The 17165-nt window shown below is 68.5% G+C and overlaps 1 protein-coding gene across 1 annotated transcript in view; it reads left to right on the top strand.

The window, feature by feature from the left end:
* Positions 1-17165, top strand: part of HUWE1 (HECT, UBA and WWE domain containing E3 ubiquitin protein ligase 1) — a 65724-nt gene that overhangs the window by 39837 nt on the left and 8722 nt on the right. Inside the window, 33 exon segments of the mRNA XM_075071293.1 lie at positions 109-285; positions 367-526; positions 716-1074; positions 1292-1487; positions 2727-2894; positions 2976-3121; positions 3207-3273; positions 3521-3735; positions 3873-4084; positions 4587-4769; positions 5005-5177; positions 6217-6362; positions 6449-6524; positions 6978-7076; positions 7580-7713; positions 8205-8376; positions 8572-8800; positions 8937-9115; positions 9200-9289; positions 9366-9520; positions 10259-10304; positions 11138-11404; positions 11558-11798; positions 11933-12066; positions 12432-12646; positions 13002-13290; positions 14190-14220; positions 14222-14287; positions 14810-15353; positions 15825-16263; positions 16581-16696; positions 16774-16930; positions 17100-17163. Coding sequence (XP_074927394.1) covers positions 109-285; positions 367-526; positions 716-1074; positions 1292-1487; positions 2727-2894; positions 2976-3121; positions 3207-3273; positions 3521-3735; positions 3873-4084; positions 4587-4769; positions 5005-5177; positions 6217-6362; positions 6449-6524; positions 6978-7076; positions 7580-7713; positions 8205-8376; positions 8572-8800; positions 8937-9115; positions 9200-9289; positions 9366-9520; positions 10259-10304; positions 11138-11404; positions 11558-11798; positions 11933-12066; positions 12432-12646; positions 13002-13290; positions 14190-14220; positions 14222-14287; positions 14810-15353; positions 15825-16263; positions 16581-16696; positions 16774-16930; positions 17100-17163 — 5945 coding nt within the window.

Genomic DNA, 17165 nt, shown 5'->3' with positions numbered 1-17165 from the left:
CCAGGCAGCGGGGGAGAGTTGGCCTGGAGGGGGAGCAGGGAAGGGTCCCCGCCGCAGGAGAGGCAGGGCCCGGGCCCCCCACAATCCTCTGGGTTCTCTGCTCTCCAGTATCTCCAGGCCAACGGGAACAACTGGCGCTGGTTTGACGACCGCTCCGGCCGCTGGTGCAGCTACAGCGCCAGCAACAACAGCACCATCGACACGGCCTGGAAGGCAGGCGAAACCAGCGTGCGCTTCACCGCCGGCCGCCGGCGCTACACGGTGCAGTTCACCACCATGGTGCAGGTACGGAGCCGAGCTCCAGGGGGCGGGGGCAGCCCAGTCCCCTCGAGCAGGCGCTGACCCCCCACCCCCTTCCCCTGCCAGGTGAATGAGGAGACGGGTAACCGGCGCCCGGTAATGCTGACACTGCTGCGGGTGCCCCGGCTCGGGAAGGGAGCCAAGGAGGGCAATGGGCAGGAGCTGGAGAAGACCCTGGAGGAGGCCAAAGAAACGGAGGGCAAAGCCAAGGAGGAGAAGGCAAATGGTACGTGGCTTGGGCTGGCGGGGGGCTGCAGGCCGAGTGAGGGGAGGCCAGGGCTGGGCTGGAAGGAGGGGCTGCGGGTCAGGAGTGAGGGGCACCGGGGGAGCCTGGGGCTGGGCTGGGCTGGGCTGGCAGGGCCTGCGGGTTGGGAGTGAGGGGCAGCTGCCATCCCCAATGTGCTCTGCCCCCCAGAGGCCCCTGCCCCCACGGAGCCCCTGGCCCCCGAGAAGGAGGTGGCCCCTGAGGAGCCGAAGGCGGCCGAGATCCTGATCGAGGGGCTGACGGAGGAGATGGTGACGGTGCTGATCCGGGCCTGCGTGAGCATGCTGGGGGTGCCGGTGGACCCCGACACGCTGCACGCCACCCTGCGCCTCTGCCTGCGCCTGACACGCCACCACAAGTACGCCCTGATGTTCGCTGAGCTCCGCAGCACCCGCATGATCCTCAGCCTGACCCAGAGCTCCGGCTTCAACGGCTTCACGCCCCTCGTCACCCTGCTCTTCCGGCACGTCATCGAGGAGCCCTGCACCCTGCGCCACACCATGGAGAAGGTGGGTGCCACGGCGTGGGGTCCCCTGGGAGATGGTCGGTGCCACCGGCCCTGGCCCCTGGCACTGCCTGGGCTCCTAGGCCGTGCTAGGTGGATGGTGGGTGTCCGTGGTCTCACCCCCTGTGGCCCCATGGGCCCTTGGTCCACATCGGGGAGAAGGTGGGTGCTGCTGCCCCCCCGCCCCCAGCTGTTCCATTGTGGCCTGCTCCTCCCCACAGGTTGTGCGCTCGGCGGCCACGAGCGGCGCGGGCAGCACCACCTCCGGGGTGGTGTCGGGCAGCTTGGGCTCCCGTGAGATCAACTACATCCTGCGCGTGCTGGGCCCGGCCGCCTGCCGCAACCCCGAGATCTTCACCGAGGTGGCCAACGGCTGCATCCGCATCGCCCTGCCCGCACCCCGCGGCTCGGGCACCGGTACGTGGGGCACAGAGACCCCCTGGCTCCCCCTGCCCAGACCAGGCAGGCCTGGGAGCCAGGACGCCTGGGTTCTCTCCCTGGCTCTGGGAGGGGAGTGGGATTCACTGGGTTAGAGCAGGGGGGGTTGGGAGCCCAGACTCCTGGGTTCTCTCCCCGGCTCTGGGAGGGGAGTGGGGTTTACTGGGTTAGAGCAGAGGGGGCTGGGAGCCAGGACGCCTGGGTTCTCTCCCCGGCTCTGGGAGGGGAGTGGGGTTCACTGGGTTAGAGCAGGGGGGGCTGGAAGCCCGGACTCCTGGGTTCTCTCCCCGGCTCTGGGTTCTCTCCTGGCTCGAGGAGGGGAGTGATGGTTTGGGGTGAGGGGGCTGGAAGCCAGGACGCCTGGGTTCTCTCCCCGGCTCTGGGAGGGGAGTGGGATTCACTGGGTTAGAGCAGGGGGGGTTGGGAGCCCAGACTCCTGGGTTCTCTCCCCGGCTCTGGGAGGGGAGTGGGGTTTACTGGGTTAGAGCAGAGGGGGCTGGGAGCCAGGACGCCTGGGTTCTCTCCCCGGCTCTGGGAGGGGAGTGGGGTTCACTGGGTTAGAGCAGAGGGGGCTGGGAGCCAGGACGCCTGGGTTCTCTCCCCGGCTCTGGGAGGGGAGTGGGGTTCACTGGGTTAGAGCAGGGGGGGTTGGGAGCCCAGACTCCTGGGTTCTCTCCCCGGCTCTGGGAGGGGAGTGGGGTTTACTGGGTTAGAGCAGAGGGGGCTGGGAGCCAGGACGCCTGGGTTCTCTCCCCGGCTCTGGGAGGGGAGTGGGATTCACTGGGTTAGAGCAGGGGGGGTTGGGAGCCCAGACTCCTGGGTTCTCTCCCCGGCTCTGGGAGGGGAGTGGGGTTTACTGGGTTAGAGCAGAGGGGGCTGGGAGCCAGGACGCCTGGGTTCTCTCCCTGGCTCTGGGAGGGGAGTGGGATTCACTGGGTTAGAGCAGGGGGGGTTGGGAGCCCAGACTCCTGGGTTCTCTCCCCGGCTCTGGGAGGGGAGTGGGGTTTACTGGGTTAGAGCAGAGGGGGCTGGGAGCCAGGACGCCTGGGTTCTCTCCCCGGCTCTGGGAGGGGAGTGGGGTTCACTGGGTTAGAGCAGGGGGGGCTGGAAGCCCGGACTCCTGGGTTCTCTCCCCGGCTCTGGGAGGGGAGTGGATTCACTGGGTTAGAGCCCGGACTCCTGGGTTCTATTTTGCTTCCCTTTCTCTCCCCTTGGGAGCATCGGACGACGAGTTCGAGAACCTGCGGATCAAGGGCCCCAACGCGGTGCAGCTGGTGAAGACAACGCCGGTGAAGCCGTCGGCTCTGCCTGTCATCCCCGACCCCATCAAGGAGGTGATCTATGACATGCTGAACGCGCTGGCTGCCTACCACGCCCCCGACGAAGGTAACTCCCCGACCCCCCAGTGCTGCCAGGCTCCCCATGCGCTGGCTGAGCCGCGTCTCACCTGCCTCTGCCTCTCCGCAGCTGAGAAGAGCGAGGCCAAGCCGGGCTCAGCCAGCCAGGAGGTGAGCCAGCTGCTGTCGGACGTGGGCGACGACGTGTACCAGCAGTACCGCTCCCTCACCCGCCAGGGCAGTGACTTCGACTCGCAGAGCGGCTTCGCCATCACCGTGAGTCTGGCCGCGCTGGGTTGGGGAGCTGGGGGGCGCCCCACACCGAGGGGACCTGCTGCTGACCGACTCTCTCCTTTCCCAGGCCCAGGTGTTCGGCGCAGATGGAGCAGCCGCCGAGACGCCGCCGTCTGGGACCCCCCAGGGAGAAGGTAATGGAGACTTCCTGGGCTAGGGAACCCCCTGTACCCGAGTACTGCCAGGGGTCCCCAGGATCCCTCCCCCAGCCAGGGTGGGGCACTCCTGCATACCCCCCCTGCTGCCCCCAACAGCTGGTGTGGGGCACCCTCAGAGACCCCCTCAGCTGTTCCCCAATAGCTGGGCATCTGCTGGCACTGGGTTCCCAGGGGACCCCATTCTGTGCACCCCCCACCTAACTCATCTCCCCCCCGCCCGCAGCCTCTACCCCTGAGGAGTCGCGGGAGGGCCGGAAGGACAAGGAGGGAGACAAGGCGACGGAGGAGGGCAAGCAGAAGGCCAAGGGCAGCAAGCCGCTCATGCCCACCTCCACCATCCTGCGCCTGCTGGCCGAGCTGGTGCGCTCCTATGTGGGCATCGCCACGCTCATTGCCAACTACAGCTATACCGTGGGCCAGTCCGAGCTCATCAAGGAGGTGAGGGGCACCCAGGACCCCTGGGTTCTCTCTCTGGCTCTGGGAGGGGAGTGGGGGCTGGTGGGTTAGAGCCAGGAGAGGGTGGGGTTCTGGGGCATGGCATGGGGACCCACTCACCCCTCCCCATGTCCCGGCAGGATTGCAGTGTGTTGGCCTTTGTCCTGGACCATCTGCTGCCCCACACCCAGAACGCAGAGGACAAGGACACCCCCGCGCTGGCCCGTCTCTTCCTCGCCAGCCTGGCTGCAGCGGGCAGCGGCACGGATGCCCAGGTGGCGCTGGTGAACGAGGTGAAGGCTGCATTGGGCCGGGCGTTGGCCATGGCAGAGAGCACGGAGAAACATGCCAGGTGAGCGGGGGCTGGCAGCCCTGGGGTCGCTACCTGGCTTTGGGCGGTGGGTGGGGGATCAGGAATCAGGGCTCCAGGACCTGGTAAAGGCCATGGCTCCTGGTATGACACAGTGGCTCCCAAATCCCCTCTTCAAGTTTCTAGCCCTGATGGTTGGGGAGAAAAGCTTAAAAAGACGACGCTGCCGGAGTGTGCCGAGAGCCTGAACCAGTCGCTTGGGGGTGGGGAGGATGCAGCTCAAAGAGGTGTCAAGTCCCACGTTGGGAGCTCTGGGCGATTGGCGCTTTGCTAGCAGCACCCCACTGAGGGGCAGGGATCCGTGTGGCAGGAGAACAGTCCCCCCCATGGCTGTTGGGAAGAACATATTGGGGTATCCCACTGCTGACACCAGCATCTCACTGGGGGTGATCTCCCAGTGCAGATGCCGGTGCCTGTCTGGGTGTGTGGGGGGGTGTCCCACAGTAGGGGTGGCACGGCGCTGATCCCTCCTCTCCCTCCCCAGGCTGCAGGCCGTGATGTGCATCATCAGCACCATCATGGAGTCCTGCCCCTCCACCTCCAGCTTCTACAGCAGCGCGGCTGCCAAGACGCAGCACAACGGCATGAACAACATCATCCGCCTCTTCCTCAAGAAGGGGCTGGTCAGTGACCTGGCGCGGGTCCCCCACAGCCTCGACCTCTCCAGGTGCGCCCGGGGCTGGGTGCCAGGATGCCTGGGTCCCCTCCCTGGCTCTGAGAGGGGAGTGGGGGCTGGTGGTTAGAGCAGGAGGTGCTAGGAACCAGGGCTCCTGGGTTCTCTCCCCGGCTCTGGGAGCGGGGTGGGGGCTAGTGGTTAGAGCAGGGGGGTTGGGAGCCAGGTCTCCTGGGTTCTCTCTGGCTCTGTGAGGGGAGTAGGGGCTGATGGAGACTCTGCCCTGCAGCCCCAACATGGCCAACACAGTGAATGCGGCGCTGAAGCCCCTGGAGACGCTGTCGCGCATCGTCAACCAGCCCAGCAGCCTCTTTGGCAGCAAGAGCACGGCCAGCAAGAGCAAAGCAGAGGGCGAGGCGCAGGGCGCTGCCCGCGACACCAACAGCAACCAGCAGGACGTGGGTACGTGGGGCCAGGATCCCTCGCCCGCAGCCTGACACCCCCACTGCCACGCTCCCTCCTCTCGCCCGCAGCCACCCATCTCCCCTGCTGCCGGGATCCCTCCCCTCGCCCACAGCCTGTGTGCCCCGGCCTGCTGCCGCCCGCCTCCCTCGCTACCAGGCTCCCTCCCCTCCCCTCACCCGCAGCCTGTGCGCCCCGGCCTGCTGCCGCCCACCTCCCCTGCTGCCAGGCTCCCTCCCCTCCCCTCGCCCGCAGCCTGTGTGCCCCGGCCTGCTGCCGCCCGCCTCCCTCGCTACCAGGCTCCCTCCCCTCCCCTCGCCCGCAGCCTGTGGTCCCCTGGCCTGCTGCCGCCTGCCTCCCCTGCTGCCAGGCTCCCTTCCCCTCACCCTCACCCGCAGCCTGTGTGCCCGGCCTGCTGCCGCCCGCCTCCCCTGCTGCCAGGCTCCCTCCCTCCTCCCCGCAGCCTCGTGCTCCCCGGCCTGCTGCCGCCCGCCTCCCTCTGCTACCAGGCTCCCTCCCCTTCCCTCGCCCGCAGGCCTGTGCGGCCCCGGCCTGCTGCCGCCCACTCCCCTGCGTGCCAGGCTCCCTCCCCCTCCCTCGCCCGCCAGCCTGTGTCGCCCCGGCCTGCTTGTCCGCCCGCCTCCCTCGCTACCAGGCTCCCTCCCTCCCCTCGCGCCGCAGCCTTGTCCCTGGCCTGCTGCCGCCTGCCTCCCTGCTGCAGGCTCCCTCCCCTCCCCTCACCCGCAGGCCTGTTGTCCCTCCTCCCTCCCGCCCCAGGCCTGCACCCACCTCCCCCGCTACCAGGATCCCTCCCCTCCCCTCACCCGCAGCCTGTGCGCCCCCAGCCTGCTGCCACCCACTTCCCCTGCTGCCAGGCTCCCTCCCCTCCCCTTGCCCGCAGCCTGTGCGCCCCCGGCCTGCTGCCACCCACCTCCCCCGCTGCCAGGTTCCCTCTCTGATTTCCCCCCTGCTGCCCCCTTGCCTGCGCCCCGGAAGTTCCCCATCAGTGGGCCGTCTCCTGATCGCTCTGTTCCCCCAGGGGAACCGGGTGAGGCAGGTGCCCAGGAGGACCACGACGCGGGCCAGGCGGAGGTGGCGGACGGCGACATCATGGATGGGGAGGCGGAGGGCGACACAGTGGTGATCGCTGGGCAGCCCGAGGTGCTCAGCACTCAGGAGATGCAGGTGAGGGGCCGGCCGGGGAGCTGGGGGGGCTAGGATGAGGAATCACAACCGGCCTGCCCCCACCCACCACCCCTCTGCCCCTGCAGGTGGAGAACGAGCTGGAGGACCTGATAGACGAGCTGCTGGAACGGGATGGCGGCCCTGGGAATGGCACCATCATCGGTGAGGGAGGGGACTGGGGGGCAGGCACTGAGGGGCGTGTGATAGGTCTTGGGGGGGTGGGGGGAGACTGCTGGGACACAGCCTAGGGGAGGGGCCGGGGGGCGAAGCAGGGTCTGGCAGGTTACACGCTGCTCTGGGAGCCAGGACTCCTGGGTTCTTTCCCTGGCTCTGGGAGGGGAGTGGGGGCTGGTGGTTGGAGTGGGGCGGGGGCTGGGAGCCAGAACTCCTGGGTTCCCTCCCTAGCTCTGGGAGGGGAGTGGGGGCAGGACCTATGCTCTGGGATTGTGGGGGGACGGTGGGCCCATGCTGAGGGGGATCTTGGTCAGGGGCCTGGTGCGGGGGCTAACTCACCCGCATTCACCCCCCTTCCCTGCCTCACCCCTGTGGCCCTGGAGCCAGGCCCGTGCGTGTGGCTGCCTGCGGGGCCCCCCTCACTCCATTCCTCCCCCACAGTGAGCCGCAGTGGGGAGGACGATGCCCCGGAGGACGTGCTGATGGACGAGGCCCCCTCCAACCTGAGTCAAGGCTCCACACTCCAGGCCAACCGGGAAGGTAAGGGTTAACCTGGGACACTGCCCCCAGTGGCCAGTGTGAAGTGCTGCAGGGGAGACCTGAAGCTGAGCCCTGCAGCTGGAAAGACATTGGATGTGTGTGTGGAGAGGAGCCCGGATGCCTGGGTTCTCTCCTGGCTCTGGGAGGGGAGTGGGGGCTGCTGGTTAGCGCTGATGGGGCTGGGAGCCAGGACTCCTGGGTTCTCTCCCCAGCTCTGGGAGGGGAGTGGGGGCTGGTGGGTCAGAGCAGGGGGGGCTGGGAGCCAGGACTCCTGGGTTCTCTCCCCAGCTCTGGGAGGGGAGTGGGGGCTGGTGGTTAGCGCCGGTGGGGCTGGGAGCCAGGACTCCTGGGTTCTCTCCTGGCTCTGGGAGGGGAGTGGGGTCTGGTGGGTTAGAGCAGGGGGGCTGGGAGCCAGGACTCCTGGGTTCTCTCCTGGCTCTGGGAGGGCAGTGGGGGCTGGTGAAGGGCAGGGCTGACCTGTGGCCCCCCTGTACCGTCCCCAGACTCGATGAACATCCTGGACCCCGAAGACGAGGAGGAGCACACGCAGGAGGAAGACAGCAGCGGCAGTAATGAGGACGAGGATGACAGTCAGGATGAGGAGGAGGAGGAAGAGGAGGAAGACGAAGATGATCAGGTGAGGCGGGGGCAGCAGCTGGCATCACCCCTGACTCTGAGAGGAGTGGTGTCTAGTGGTTAGAGCCCGGACTCCTGGGTTCTTTCATAGCCTCGACCTCTCCAGGTGCAGCCGGGGGTTGGGGAAGGGGACTGGGCACCAGGATGCCTGGGTTCTCTCCCTGGTTCTTAGAGGGGATTTGGGGGCTAGTGGGTAGAGCAGGGGGCTGGGAGCCAGGACGCCTGGGTCCTCTCCCAGCTCTGAGGGGAAGGGAAGCGGGGGCTGGGCTGGGCTCCAGGACTCCAGGATCCTCTTCTGGCTCTGGGAGGGGAGTGGGGGCTAGTGGTTAGAGCAGGGGGAGCTGGGCTCCAGTATTCCAGGGTCCTCCCCTAGCTGTACTGGGCTTCAGGGTCCTCTCCCGGCTGGGGTGGGGGCCGGGCTGGGCTCCAGGACTCCGGGGTCCTCTCCCGGCTGGGGTGGGGGCCGGCTGTAAGCAGGCTGTGCGCTGGCAGGACGACGAGGAGGGCGAGGAAGGGGAGGAGGAGGAGGAGGACGACGATGGCTCGGAGATGGAGCTGGACGAGGATTACCCCGACATGAACGCCTCGCCCCTGGTGCGCTTCGAGCGCTTTGACCGCGAGGACGACCTCATCATCGAGTTCGACAACATGTTCTCCAGTGCCAGTAAGGGGGTCAGGGCTGGGTGGGGCCGGGCTCCCCCCCAAGTTCTCACCCCTGGAGCGTGGGGCTAATCCCTGCCAACCCCTGAGCCCCATGGTACTCTCCAGGGGCTCTCTGTGGTCCTGGGCTAGCCCGGCCTGGATAGGGCTAGCCCAGGGAGCTGCTAACGTTTTCCTCCTCCCCCCCTGTCCCCCCCAGCGGATATCCCCCCCTCCCCAGGAAACATCCCGGCCACCCACCCGCTCATGGTGCGGCACGCGGACCACGGCTCCCTGACCCTCGGCAGCGGCTCCTCCACCACTCGCCTGGCCCAGGGCATTGGGCGGAGCCAGCGGACGCTGCGCCAGCTGACAGCCAACACGGGCCACACCATCCACGTGCACTACCCTGGCACGCGGCAGCCCAACCCCCCCCTCATCCTGCAGAGGTGAGACATGCTCACTCCCACCCGGCTGGGGACCCAGCCGCCCTCCCTGTGTGCGGCTGTTCCCCACCTGCTCCGCACCAGAGGTGGCCGCATTTCAGTGCCAGGGAAGTACCCTGACGGCACCCCCTCCTCTCAGGTTGCTGGGTCCCTCGGCCGCGGCCGACATCCTCCAGCTAAGCAGCAGCCTCCCGCTGCAAAGCCGGGGCCGCGCCCGCCTCCTGGTGGGGAACGACGACGTCCACATCATCGCCCGCTCCGACGACGAGCTGCTGGATGACTTCTTCCACGACCAGAGCACAGCCACCAGCCAGGCAGGCGAGTGCCGGGGGGGCTGGAGGCCTGGACTTGGGGGTCTCTGGCTCCGAGCCAGCCTCCTTACCCTCCTTCTTCCCTCTGCAGGGACCCTCTCCAGCATCCCCACCGCCCTGACACGCTGGACTGAGGAGTGCAAGGTGCTGGACGCGGAGAGCATGCACGACTGCGTCTCAGGTGAGCCTCGTGGCCTCCCCCACCTCCCTCCCGCCTGCCGGCCCAGCTCCCTGACCCCAGCTCTGCCCCCCAGCAGTGGTGAAGGTTCCCATCGTTAACCACCTGGAGGCGCTGCGGGACGAGGAGCTGGAGGAGCGCCGGGAGAAGCGCCGCAAGCAGCTGGCCGAGGAGGAGGCCAAAGCCACGGACAAAGCCAAGGAGGAGAAGGACGGGAAGGAGCAGAGTGCCCAGGTGGGGAGCTGCCACTGAGCTCACCTGGCCCTTGAAGGCTTAAAGGGCTGGTGGAGAACTAGTCACACCCCTCCCCAGCCCTGACCTTCCCCCATGGCTGGCGGGGCCCAGGGCTCAGACCCCACAGACGCATTGCATCCACGACGATGGCTGGAGAGCAGAGCTAACCTGCGGCTGGGTGGCAACCACTGCCCCCTAGAGGGGACAGGCCCCATTCCTTGCCCCCCAAGCCAGCCAGGCCCCATTCCCTTCCCCCCGAGCCAGCCAGTCCCCACCCTAGGCTGGATCAAAGCCAGCGCCCCCTAGAGGGGACAGGCCCAGGCCCCATTCTCTGCCCCCATGACCAGCCAGTCCCCACCCTGGGCTGAATCATAGCCAGCGACCCCTAGCAGGGAGAGGCCACATGCCCCATTCCCCACTGCCCTAAGCCACCCGGCGCCCTCTAGGGGGTCCAGGCCGCATGCCCCATTCCCTGCCTCCATAGCCAGCGCGCCTCCCCCGCCCCCGAGGGGGTCCAGGCCGCATGCCCCATTCCCTGCCCCCCATAGCGAGTGGCCCCACTAGGGGATCCAGGCTGCATGCCCCATTCCCTGCCCCCCATAGCCAGCGCGCCTCCCCCGCTCCCGAGGGGGTCCAGGCCGCATGCCCCATTCCCTACCCCCCATAGCGAGCGGCCCCACTAGGAGATCCAGACCGCATGCCCCTCTAACTCCATTCTGTCCCTCTCTTGCTTTCCAGGGGGCGGTGCCCACACCTAACACCGCCATCGAGCAGAGTCTCTCAGGTAACTGCCCCGCCCGTCACCCCCACTTGCCCCTCGGTCCCAGGCCGGGCCCAGCAGCGCCCCGAGGCCCTGGGGGATGAGGTAGTAGATTGTATAGTTTTAGGGTCACACCCGGTCTCGGAGATAACTATACAGTCTACTGTCTTTCCCGCGGGGTCACCCTCAGCACTGCCAGCGGGAGCCAGGAACTGCCGTCTGCCCCAGCTCGGGGGGGAGCCAGGATGCCTGGGTTCTCTCATGGCTCTTGGAGGGGAGTAGGGGCTGATGGTGGGAGCACAGGGGTCCCGCCCTTTCCCCCAATCGTGGGTCTTTGTAGGACTATGAAACAAGCCGTCTGTGAATCCTGCCGAGCCGCGTGTGAGAGATGTGGGGCAACAGGAGGGCTCCGGGGGTGGATCCAGCCCCTGCAGTGGGCGGGTGGCAGATGGGGGGTGGCGGTAGGCCCCCGGGGTGGATCCAGCCCCCGCAGTGGGTGGGTGACAGATGGGGGGCGGCAGGAGGACCCTGGGGTGGATCCAGCCCCTGCAGCGGGTGGGTGGCAGATGGGGGGCGGCAGGAGGCCCCCAGGGTGGATCCAGCCCCCGCTGGGATGAGGTAGTACGTTGTATTGTTGTGGGGTCAGGATTCGTGCCCCAATCAGAGATAACGATACAACTTACTACTTTCCCTCGCGCCGGGCCCTCGCCAGCAGGAGGAGGAGCCTGGTGGGCCGGAAGCCAGGACTCCTGGGTTTTCTCCCAGCTGCAGCGGGGGGAGCAGGGTTCAAGGTGGGGAGGGCGCGGCATGGCCTGGGTGTGGGGTGTCCCATCTAAGCCCCGTCTCACCCACCCCAGATGCAGCTGGCCAGACCGACGGTTTCCCCGCCGCCCTGCCCGCTGCTGAGGGCCCCTCTGCCAGCCCCAAGCAGACGCTGGTCACCCTGGAGACCCCACAGCCGGCAGCGGCGGGTGGGGAGCTGCCCCCAGAGCTCTCCGGGCAGCCCAGCACCGAGGCCTCGCGCCAGCTGCTGGTGCCAGCCGAGCAGGAGGACTCAGGGCCGGGTAGGCCCAGTGCCGATGCGGAGGCCACCCAGATGGAACTGTCACCTGCCCCCACCATCAGTAAGTGGGGGGGATTGTGGGGGCTGGGAGCCAGGACGCCTGGTTCTGTCCTGGCTGGGTCACTGGCTGACCTTGGGAAGGCATCCTTCTCCTCTCCGCCTCAGTTTCCCCTCTGGGATCCCCTTGACCTCCCCACCCCCATTTCTTCCCCAGCCTCGCTGTCCCCAGAGAGGGCAGAGGACTCGGATGCCCTGACAGCCGTTAGCAGCCAGCTGGAGGGCTCGCCCATGGACACCTGCAGCCTGGAGGAGGGCGTCGGGGAGGGCACCATGCCTGGCGGGGCGGAGCAGCCTCTTGCCCATGGTGCCCCCGGGGCTGAGCCAGCCCAGCAGCGTCCCGAGGGCCAGGCCAGTGGCGACAGCCTGGCCGATGCCAGCCAGCAAGGGGAGGACAGGTATGGGGCAGGGTATGCAGTGGGTGGGGATCAGGGTGTGAGGCAGGGGAGTGAGGATCTGGCTTGGGGTGGGACTCGCTGAGGAGGGGGCTGGGATCTGGCCCCCACTCACCCCCTGCTTCCCATCCCGCCAGCTCACCCCCTGCTTCGTCCTCCGAGAGCTCCTCTACCAGGGACTCGGCCGTGGCCATCTCCGGAGCCGACTCCCGGGGCATCCTGGAGGAGCCACTGCCCTCCACCAGCAGCGAAGAGGAGGACCCACTAGCAGGTACTGGGGGTGACTGACCAGCCTCTTTTGCAGAGGGGTTGGGTAGCTGTGATGCTCTAGCATGGCTGGAGGGGGCGCTGTGCTGCTGAGGGTGGAGGGGGCCTCAGCAGGGTGTGCTCTCCCCTGGCAGCCAGGGCCAGGCACTTGATCCCTTCTGGGCATTCAAACGATGGAGTCGGGATGGATTTTGCTGTCCTCGTCACCGTTCTCCTGCTGCAGCCCCACGGTGCACAGCCTGCCCCAGAGGTGGCTGCATTTCAGGGTGTGGTGATCCTTCCCTGTGCAGCGTTCTGTGCGGCTGTTCCCCAGCTGCCCCACCCCCAGAGGTGGCTGCATCTTTTGCTGACACCCCCATCTCTTTTCAGGGATAAACCTCCCTGAGGGCGTGGACCCCTCCTTCCTGGCTGCCCTGCCAGATGACATCCGGCGTGAGGTGCTGCAGAACCAGTTGGGCATCCGGCCGCCAGCTCGGCCTCCCCCCACCGCTACCACCCCCACCCCGCCTGTGGTGAGCAACCCTGGGGTGACGGAGGTCAGCCCCGAGTTCCTGGCTGCCCTGCCCCCTGCCATCCAGGAGGAGGTAAGTGCTGCTTCTGAGGGGGAGGAGCTCTTGTCTCGGGGGCGGGTCAGTGGGCTGGGGCTGGGGCTAGGTGGACTGGGGCAGAGCGGAAGGGTGAGAGGGTGGAGCTAGGTGTCGGGTGGGCGGGGCCTCTGCATGGCTGGGTCACGGGGTGGAGCTACAGCCCTGTGGGCTGGGTCTTGGCATAGGTGGGGCTATAGCTCTGGGCACGGCCTGTGGGTGGAGTCTATGGGCATGGGCGGGGCTGTGGCTCTGTGGGCGGGGCTATGGCTCTAGGCATGGGTGGGGCTATGGCCTGGCAGACAGGGTCCCCCAGGTAGTGACCTGTCCCCCAGGTAGTGACCTGTCCCCCCAGGTGCTGGCGCAGCAGCGGGTGGAGCAGCAGCGGCGGGAGCTGGCACAGGGCATCAGCTCGGACACACCCATGGACCCAGTGACGTTTATCCAGACGCTGCCCTCGGACCTGCGGCGCTCGGTGCTGGAGGACATGGAGGACAGCGTGCTGGCCGTCATGCCGCCCGACATTGCCGCCGAGGCCCAGGCCCTGCGCCGCGAGCAGGAGGCCCGGCAGCGCCAGCTCATGCATGAGCGGCTCTTCGGGCACTCCAGCACCTCGGCCCTGTCAGCCATCCTGCGCAGCCCAGGTACGGCCCCCCCCGGGCACCCCCTACCCCCGCTCCGGCACCTCGGCCCTGTCGGCCGTCCTGCGCAGCCCATGCACGCCCCCGGCCCCCCGTACGCCCGCTCCGGCACCTCGCCCTGTCGCCGTCCTGCGCAGGCCACAGCACGGCCGCTCCCCCGGCGCCCCCTACCCCGCTCCGGCACTCGACGTCGCCCGCCTGCCGCACCAGGCACGGCCCCCCCCGGGCGCTCCCTACCACTGCTCTGGCACCCGGCCCTAGTCGGCCGGGCGCGCACCAGGCAACGGCCCCCCCCGGGTGCCCCCTACCCTCGCTCTGGCACTCGCCCTGTCGCCGTCCTGCGCAGGCCCAGGCACCGGCCCCCCACCGGGTGCCCCTACCCTCGCCTCTGGCAACCTCGCCCTTGTCGCCGTCCTGCCGTAAGGTGGCGCAGCACGGCCCCCCCCCCCCCCCCGGAGCACCCCTACTTCCTCGCTCTGGCACCGTCGCCCTGTCGCCATCCTTGCCCGCAGACCCAGGCACGGCCCCCGGTACCCCTACTCCGCTACGGCACCAATCGCCCACGTCGGCCGTCTGCGCAGGCTCAGGCACTGCACGGCCCCCGGGTCCCCTACTCCCGCTCCGGCACTCGGCCCATCCGCACCTCCAGGACCGGTATCGCTCCCCCCCCCCCGGTACTCCCCTACCATCTTTTCCCTTCCGCATCTCGGCCCTGTCGGTCGCATGCTGCGCAGACCGGGTATGGCTCCTCCCCACCCCCCCAGGCACACGTCCCTATCTCCCGCTCCCAGCAACCTCGAACTGGTTGGCGCGCCCCCGCCGCAGTCGCCGGCACCACTAACCCTCACTCCAGCAACTCAGCCTGCAGCCCCCCAACTCTGTTCTTTCGTCTCACCTCGCAGCCCTCACACAGCCGCTGAGTGGAACCGTGGGGCCAGTACACGCCCTGCTCGTGCAGATGGGGGCACCTCCACATGGGCGGTAGCAGCAGCCACAACAGGTACCTGCCCCGGGGAGGGCGGGGGGCGGGAAGGCTGAGGGGGGACCTCTTAGCTACAAGGCTCAAGTCTCATCTCCTGTGGAGACACAGGACACGTGGGATCCATGCTGGGCTCCGAGAGGGATGTGGGGGGTGTTGGTAACAGCCCAGACACCTGGGTTCTATGCCCAGCTCTGGGAGGGACTTGGGGGCTGGTGGTTATAGTGGGGTGGAGGCCACCCGGACTCCTGGGTTCCATGCTGGGCTCCAGTGCTGGGGGCAGTAGCAGCCTGGATGCCTGGGTTCCATGCCCAGCTCTGGGAGGGACTTGGAGGCTGGTGGTTATAGCGAGTGGGGGCAGTGCGAGCTGGCCGCCCGGACTCCTGGGTTCCATGCTGGGCTCTGGGTGCTGGTGGTTATAGCGGGGTGGGGGCAATGTGACCTGGCCGCCCGGACTCCTGGGTTCCATGCTGGGCTCCGGGAGGGACGTGGGGGCTGGTGGCTCCATGCAGCCTTCGTAGCCGCCCCCGGTTCCTCCCCCAGGCCGTCGGGCAGCACGGTGGACAGCCTCCTGCGGCTGCGGGGCCGGCTCCTGCTGGACCACGAGGCGCTCTCCTGCCTGCTGGTGCTGCTCTTCGTGGACGAGCCCAAGCTGAACACCAGCCGGCTGCACCGGGTGCTGCGCAACCTCTGCTACCACGGCCAGACGCGGGGCTGGGTGATCCGCAGCCTGCTGTCCATCCTGCAGCGCAGCAGCGAGAGCGAGCCCTGCCTGGAGACACCCAAGGGGCCGCCGGACGAGCGGGGCAAGCGGGCCGCCAAGGCCGGGGCCCCCGAGGGCCGCCCGCTGGAGCTGCTGCACAAGATGGAGGCCCGCAGCTCGGGCCAGCTCTCCTGGCTCTCCGTCTCCATGGACGCTGCCCTGGGCTGCCGCACCAACATCTTCCAGATCCAGCGGGCCGGCGGGCGCAAGCACACTGAGAAGCACGCTGCCGGCACTCCCGCCGGCGCCGCCGTCCACATCCACCCACAGGCCGCCCCTGTGGTCTGTCGCCATGTGCTGGACACCCTCATTCAGCTGGCCAAGGTGAGGGGCTGGGGCAGGGCGGGAGTCTCCCCGGGCAGGGGACGCTGTCCCTTAGCAGGTAGGGCCGGGTGCTGGGGGGGCTGGGCAGGGGACACTATCCCTTGGCACGTAGGGCTGGGGGTGGGGGGAGCTCTACCCTGGGAGGGTGAGGGGCTGGGCAGGGGGCGCTCCCCCCTGGCAGGCCGGACTGGAAGGCACCTTGGGGCAGGGCACAGACTCAGCAGGGGGCGCTCTCCCCTGGCAGGCAGGGCTGGAGGGCACCGTGGGGCAGGGCACCGTGGGGCGGGGGCAGGGGGCGCTCTCCCCTGGGGGGGTTGCAGGGGAGGGGCTGGGCAGGGGACACTCTCTCCTGGCAGTCAGTCCCACGTGACGTTATGTGCCGCTGTTTCCTAGCTGCCCCCCGCCCCAGAGGCAGCTGCATCTCGGCACCAGGCCAGCCGTCTCCAGGCTGTGACTCTGTCCTCTCCCTAGGTGTTCCCCAGCCACTTCACGCAGCAGCGGCCCAAGGAGGCGCCCTGCGAGGGGGAGCGGGGAGCCAGGCAGTCGGGCAGCCCGGGCCAGGCCAGCGGCATCTCCACCGACTTCTGGGACTTGCTGGTCAAACTGGACAACATGAACGTGAGCCGCAAGGGCAAGAACTCGGTCAAGTCGGTGCCCGTGAGCGTGGGCGCTGAGGGCGAGAGCTCCCCCTACAGCCTGGAGGCCTCGCCGCTGGGCCAGCTCATGAACATGCTCTCGCACCCCGTCATCCGGCGCAGCTCACTGCTGACCGAGAAGCTGCTGCGCTTGCTCTCGCTCATCTCCATCGCCCTGCCCGAGAACAAGGCGCCCGAGGGGCAGGGCGCTGCCCCCACCCCGACCGCGCCCTCCGCCGGGTCCACCGCCCCCACCCCTGCCCCCACTGTGCCAGGTGAGGGGGGCTGCCTAGTTTCTCAGTGCCCCAGGGGATTCTGGGATTGAGGGTGTGCCAGATGGGGGAGGGGGTGGCAACTGGTGTATCCCTGCCCCCGAGACTTCTGGGATTGGAGGGGTGGTGGGATCCTGGTACCGCCCTGCCCCAGGGGGTTCTGGGATTGGAGGGGTGGTGGGATCCTGGTACCGCCCTGCCCCAGGGGGTTCTGGGATTGGAGGGCACAGGGTCCCAGCTGGGGTCCTGCCCAGGTTGCCACCCGCATTCCCCATGGATCCTGGGCCGGGCCTCACTAACCCCACGGTGCTTTCCCACAGCTCCCACCAAGGGCAGCAAATCTCCGGCCAAGGCTGGCGAAGCAGGCGGTGGCGGGACAGACACCAAGATGGTGGCGTCAGGCCTGACGGAAAACCAGCTGCAGCTGTCGGTAGAGGTGAGTGCAGGGCAGTGCCTGGGTGGGGCGGGGGGCGCCTGGTGCCCTCCCCCCGCTCACTCCATGTGCCCCCCCAGGTGCTGACGTCTCACTCCTGCTCAGAGGAGGGACTGGAGGACGCAGCCAACGTCCTGCTCCAGCTGTCGCGGGGCGACTCGCCCACCCGGGACACGGTGCTCCGGCTCCTGCTCAGCGGTGCCCGCCAGCTCGGCTACACCCTCTGCAAGCAGATCGGTAACGGGGCGGGGCACGGGGGCGGCTTTGGGAAGGGTCAGTGGGGGAGAGGATGGGGCCTGCTGCCCTGAGGGAGGGCATGGGGTGCTAGGAGGGACGGGGCCAGCAGAGAATAGCTGGGGGGCTGGAACAAGTGAGGTGTGGAGTCCCTGACCCCCGCTCCCCCCAGGCACCTTGCTGGCGGAGCTGCGCGAGTACAACCTGGAGCAGCAGCGGCGGGCGCAGTGCGAGCTGC

This window comes from Chelonoidis abingdonii, chromosome 11, assembly GCF_003597395.2.
Source record: "Chelonoidis abingdonii isolate Lonesome George chromosome 11, CheloAbing_2.0, whole genome shotgun sequence".
NCBI classification, from domain to species: domain Eukaryota; kingdom Metazoa; phylum Chordata; order Testudines; family Testudinidae; genus Chelonoidis; species Chelonoidis abingdonii.
This window is presented reverse-complemented; position numbering and strand designations above follow the sequence as displayed.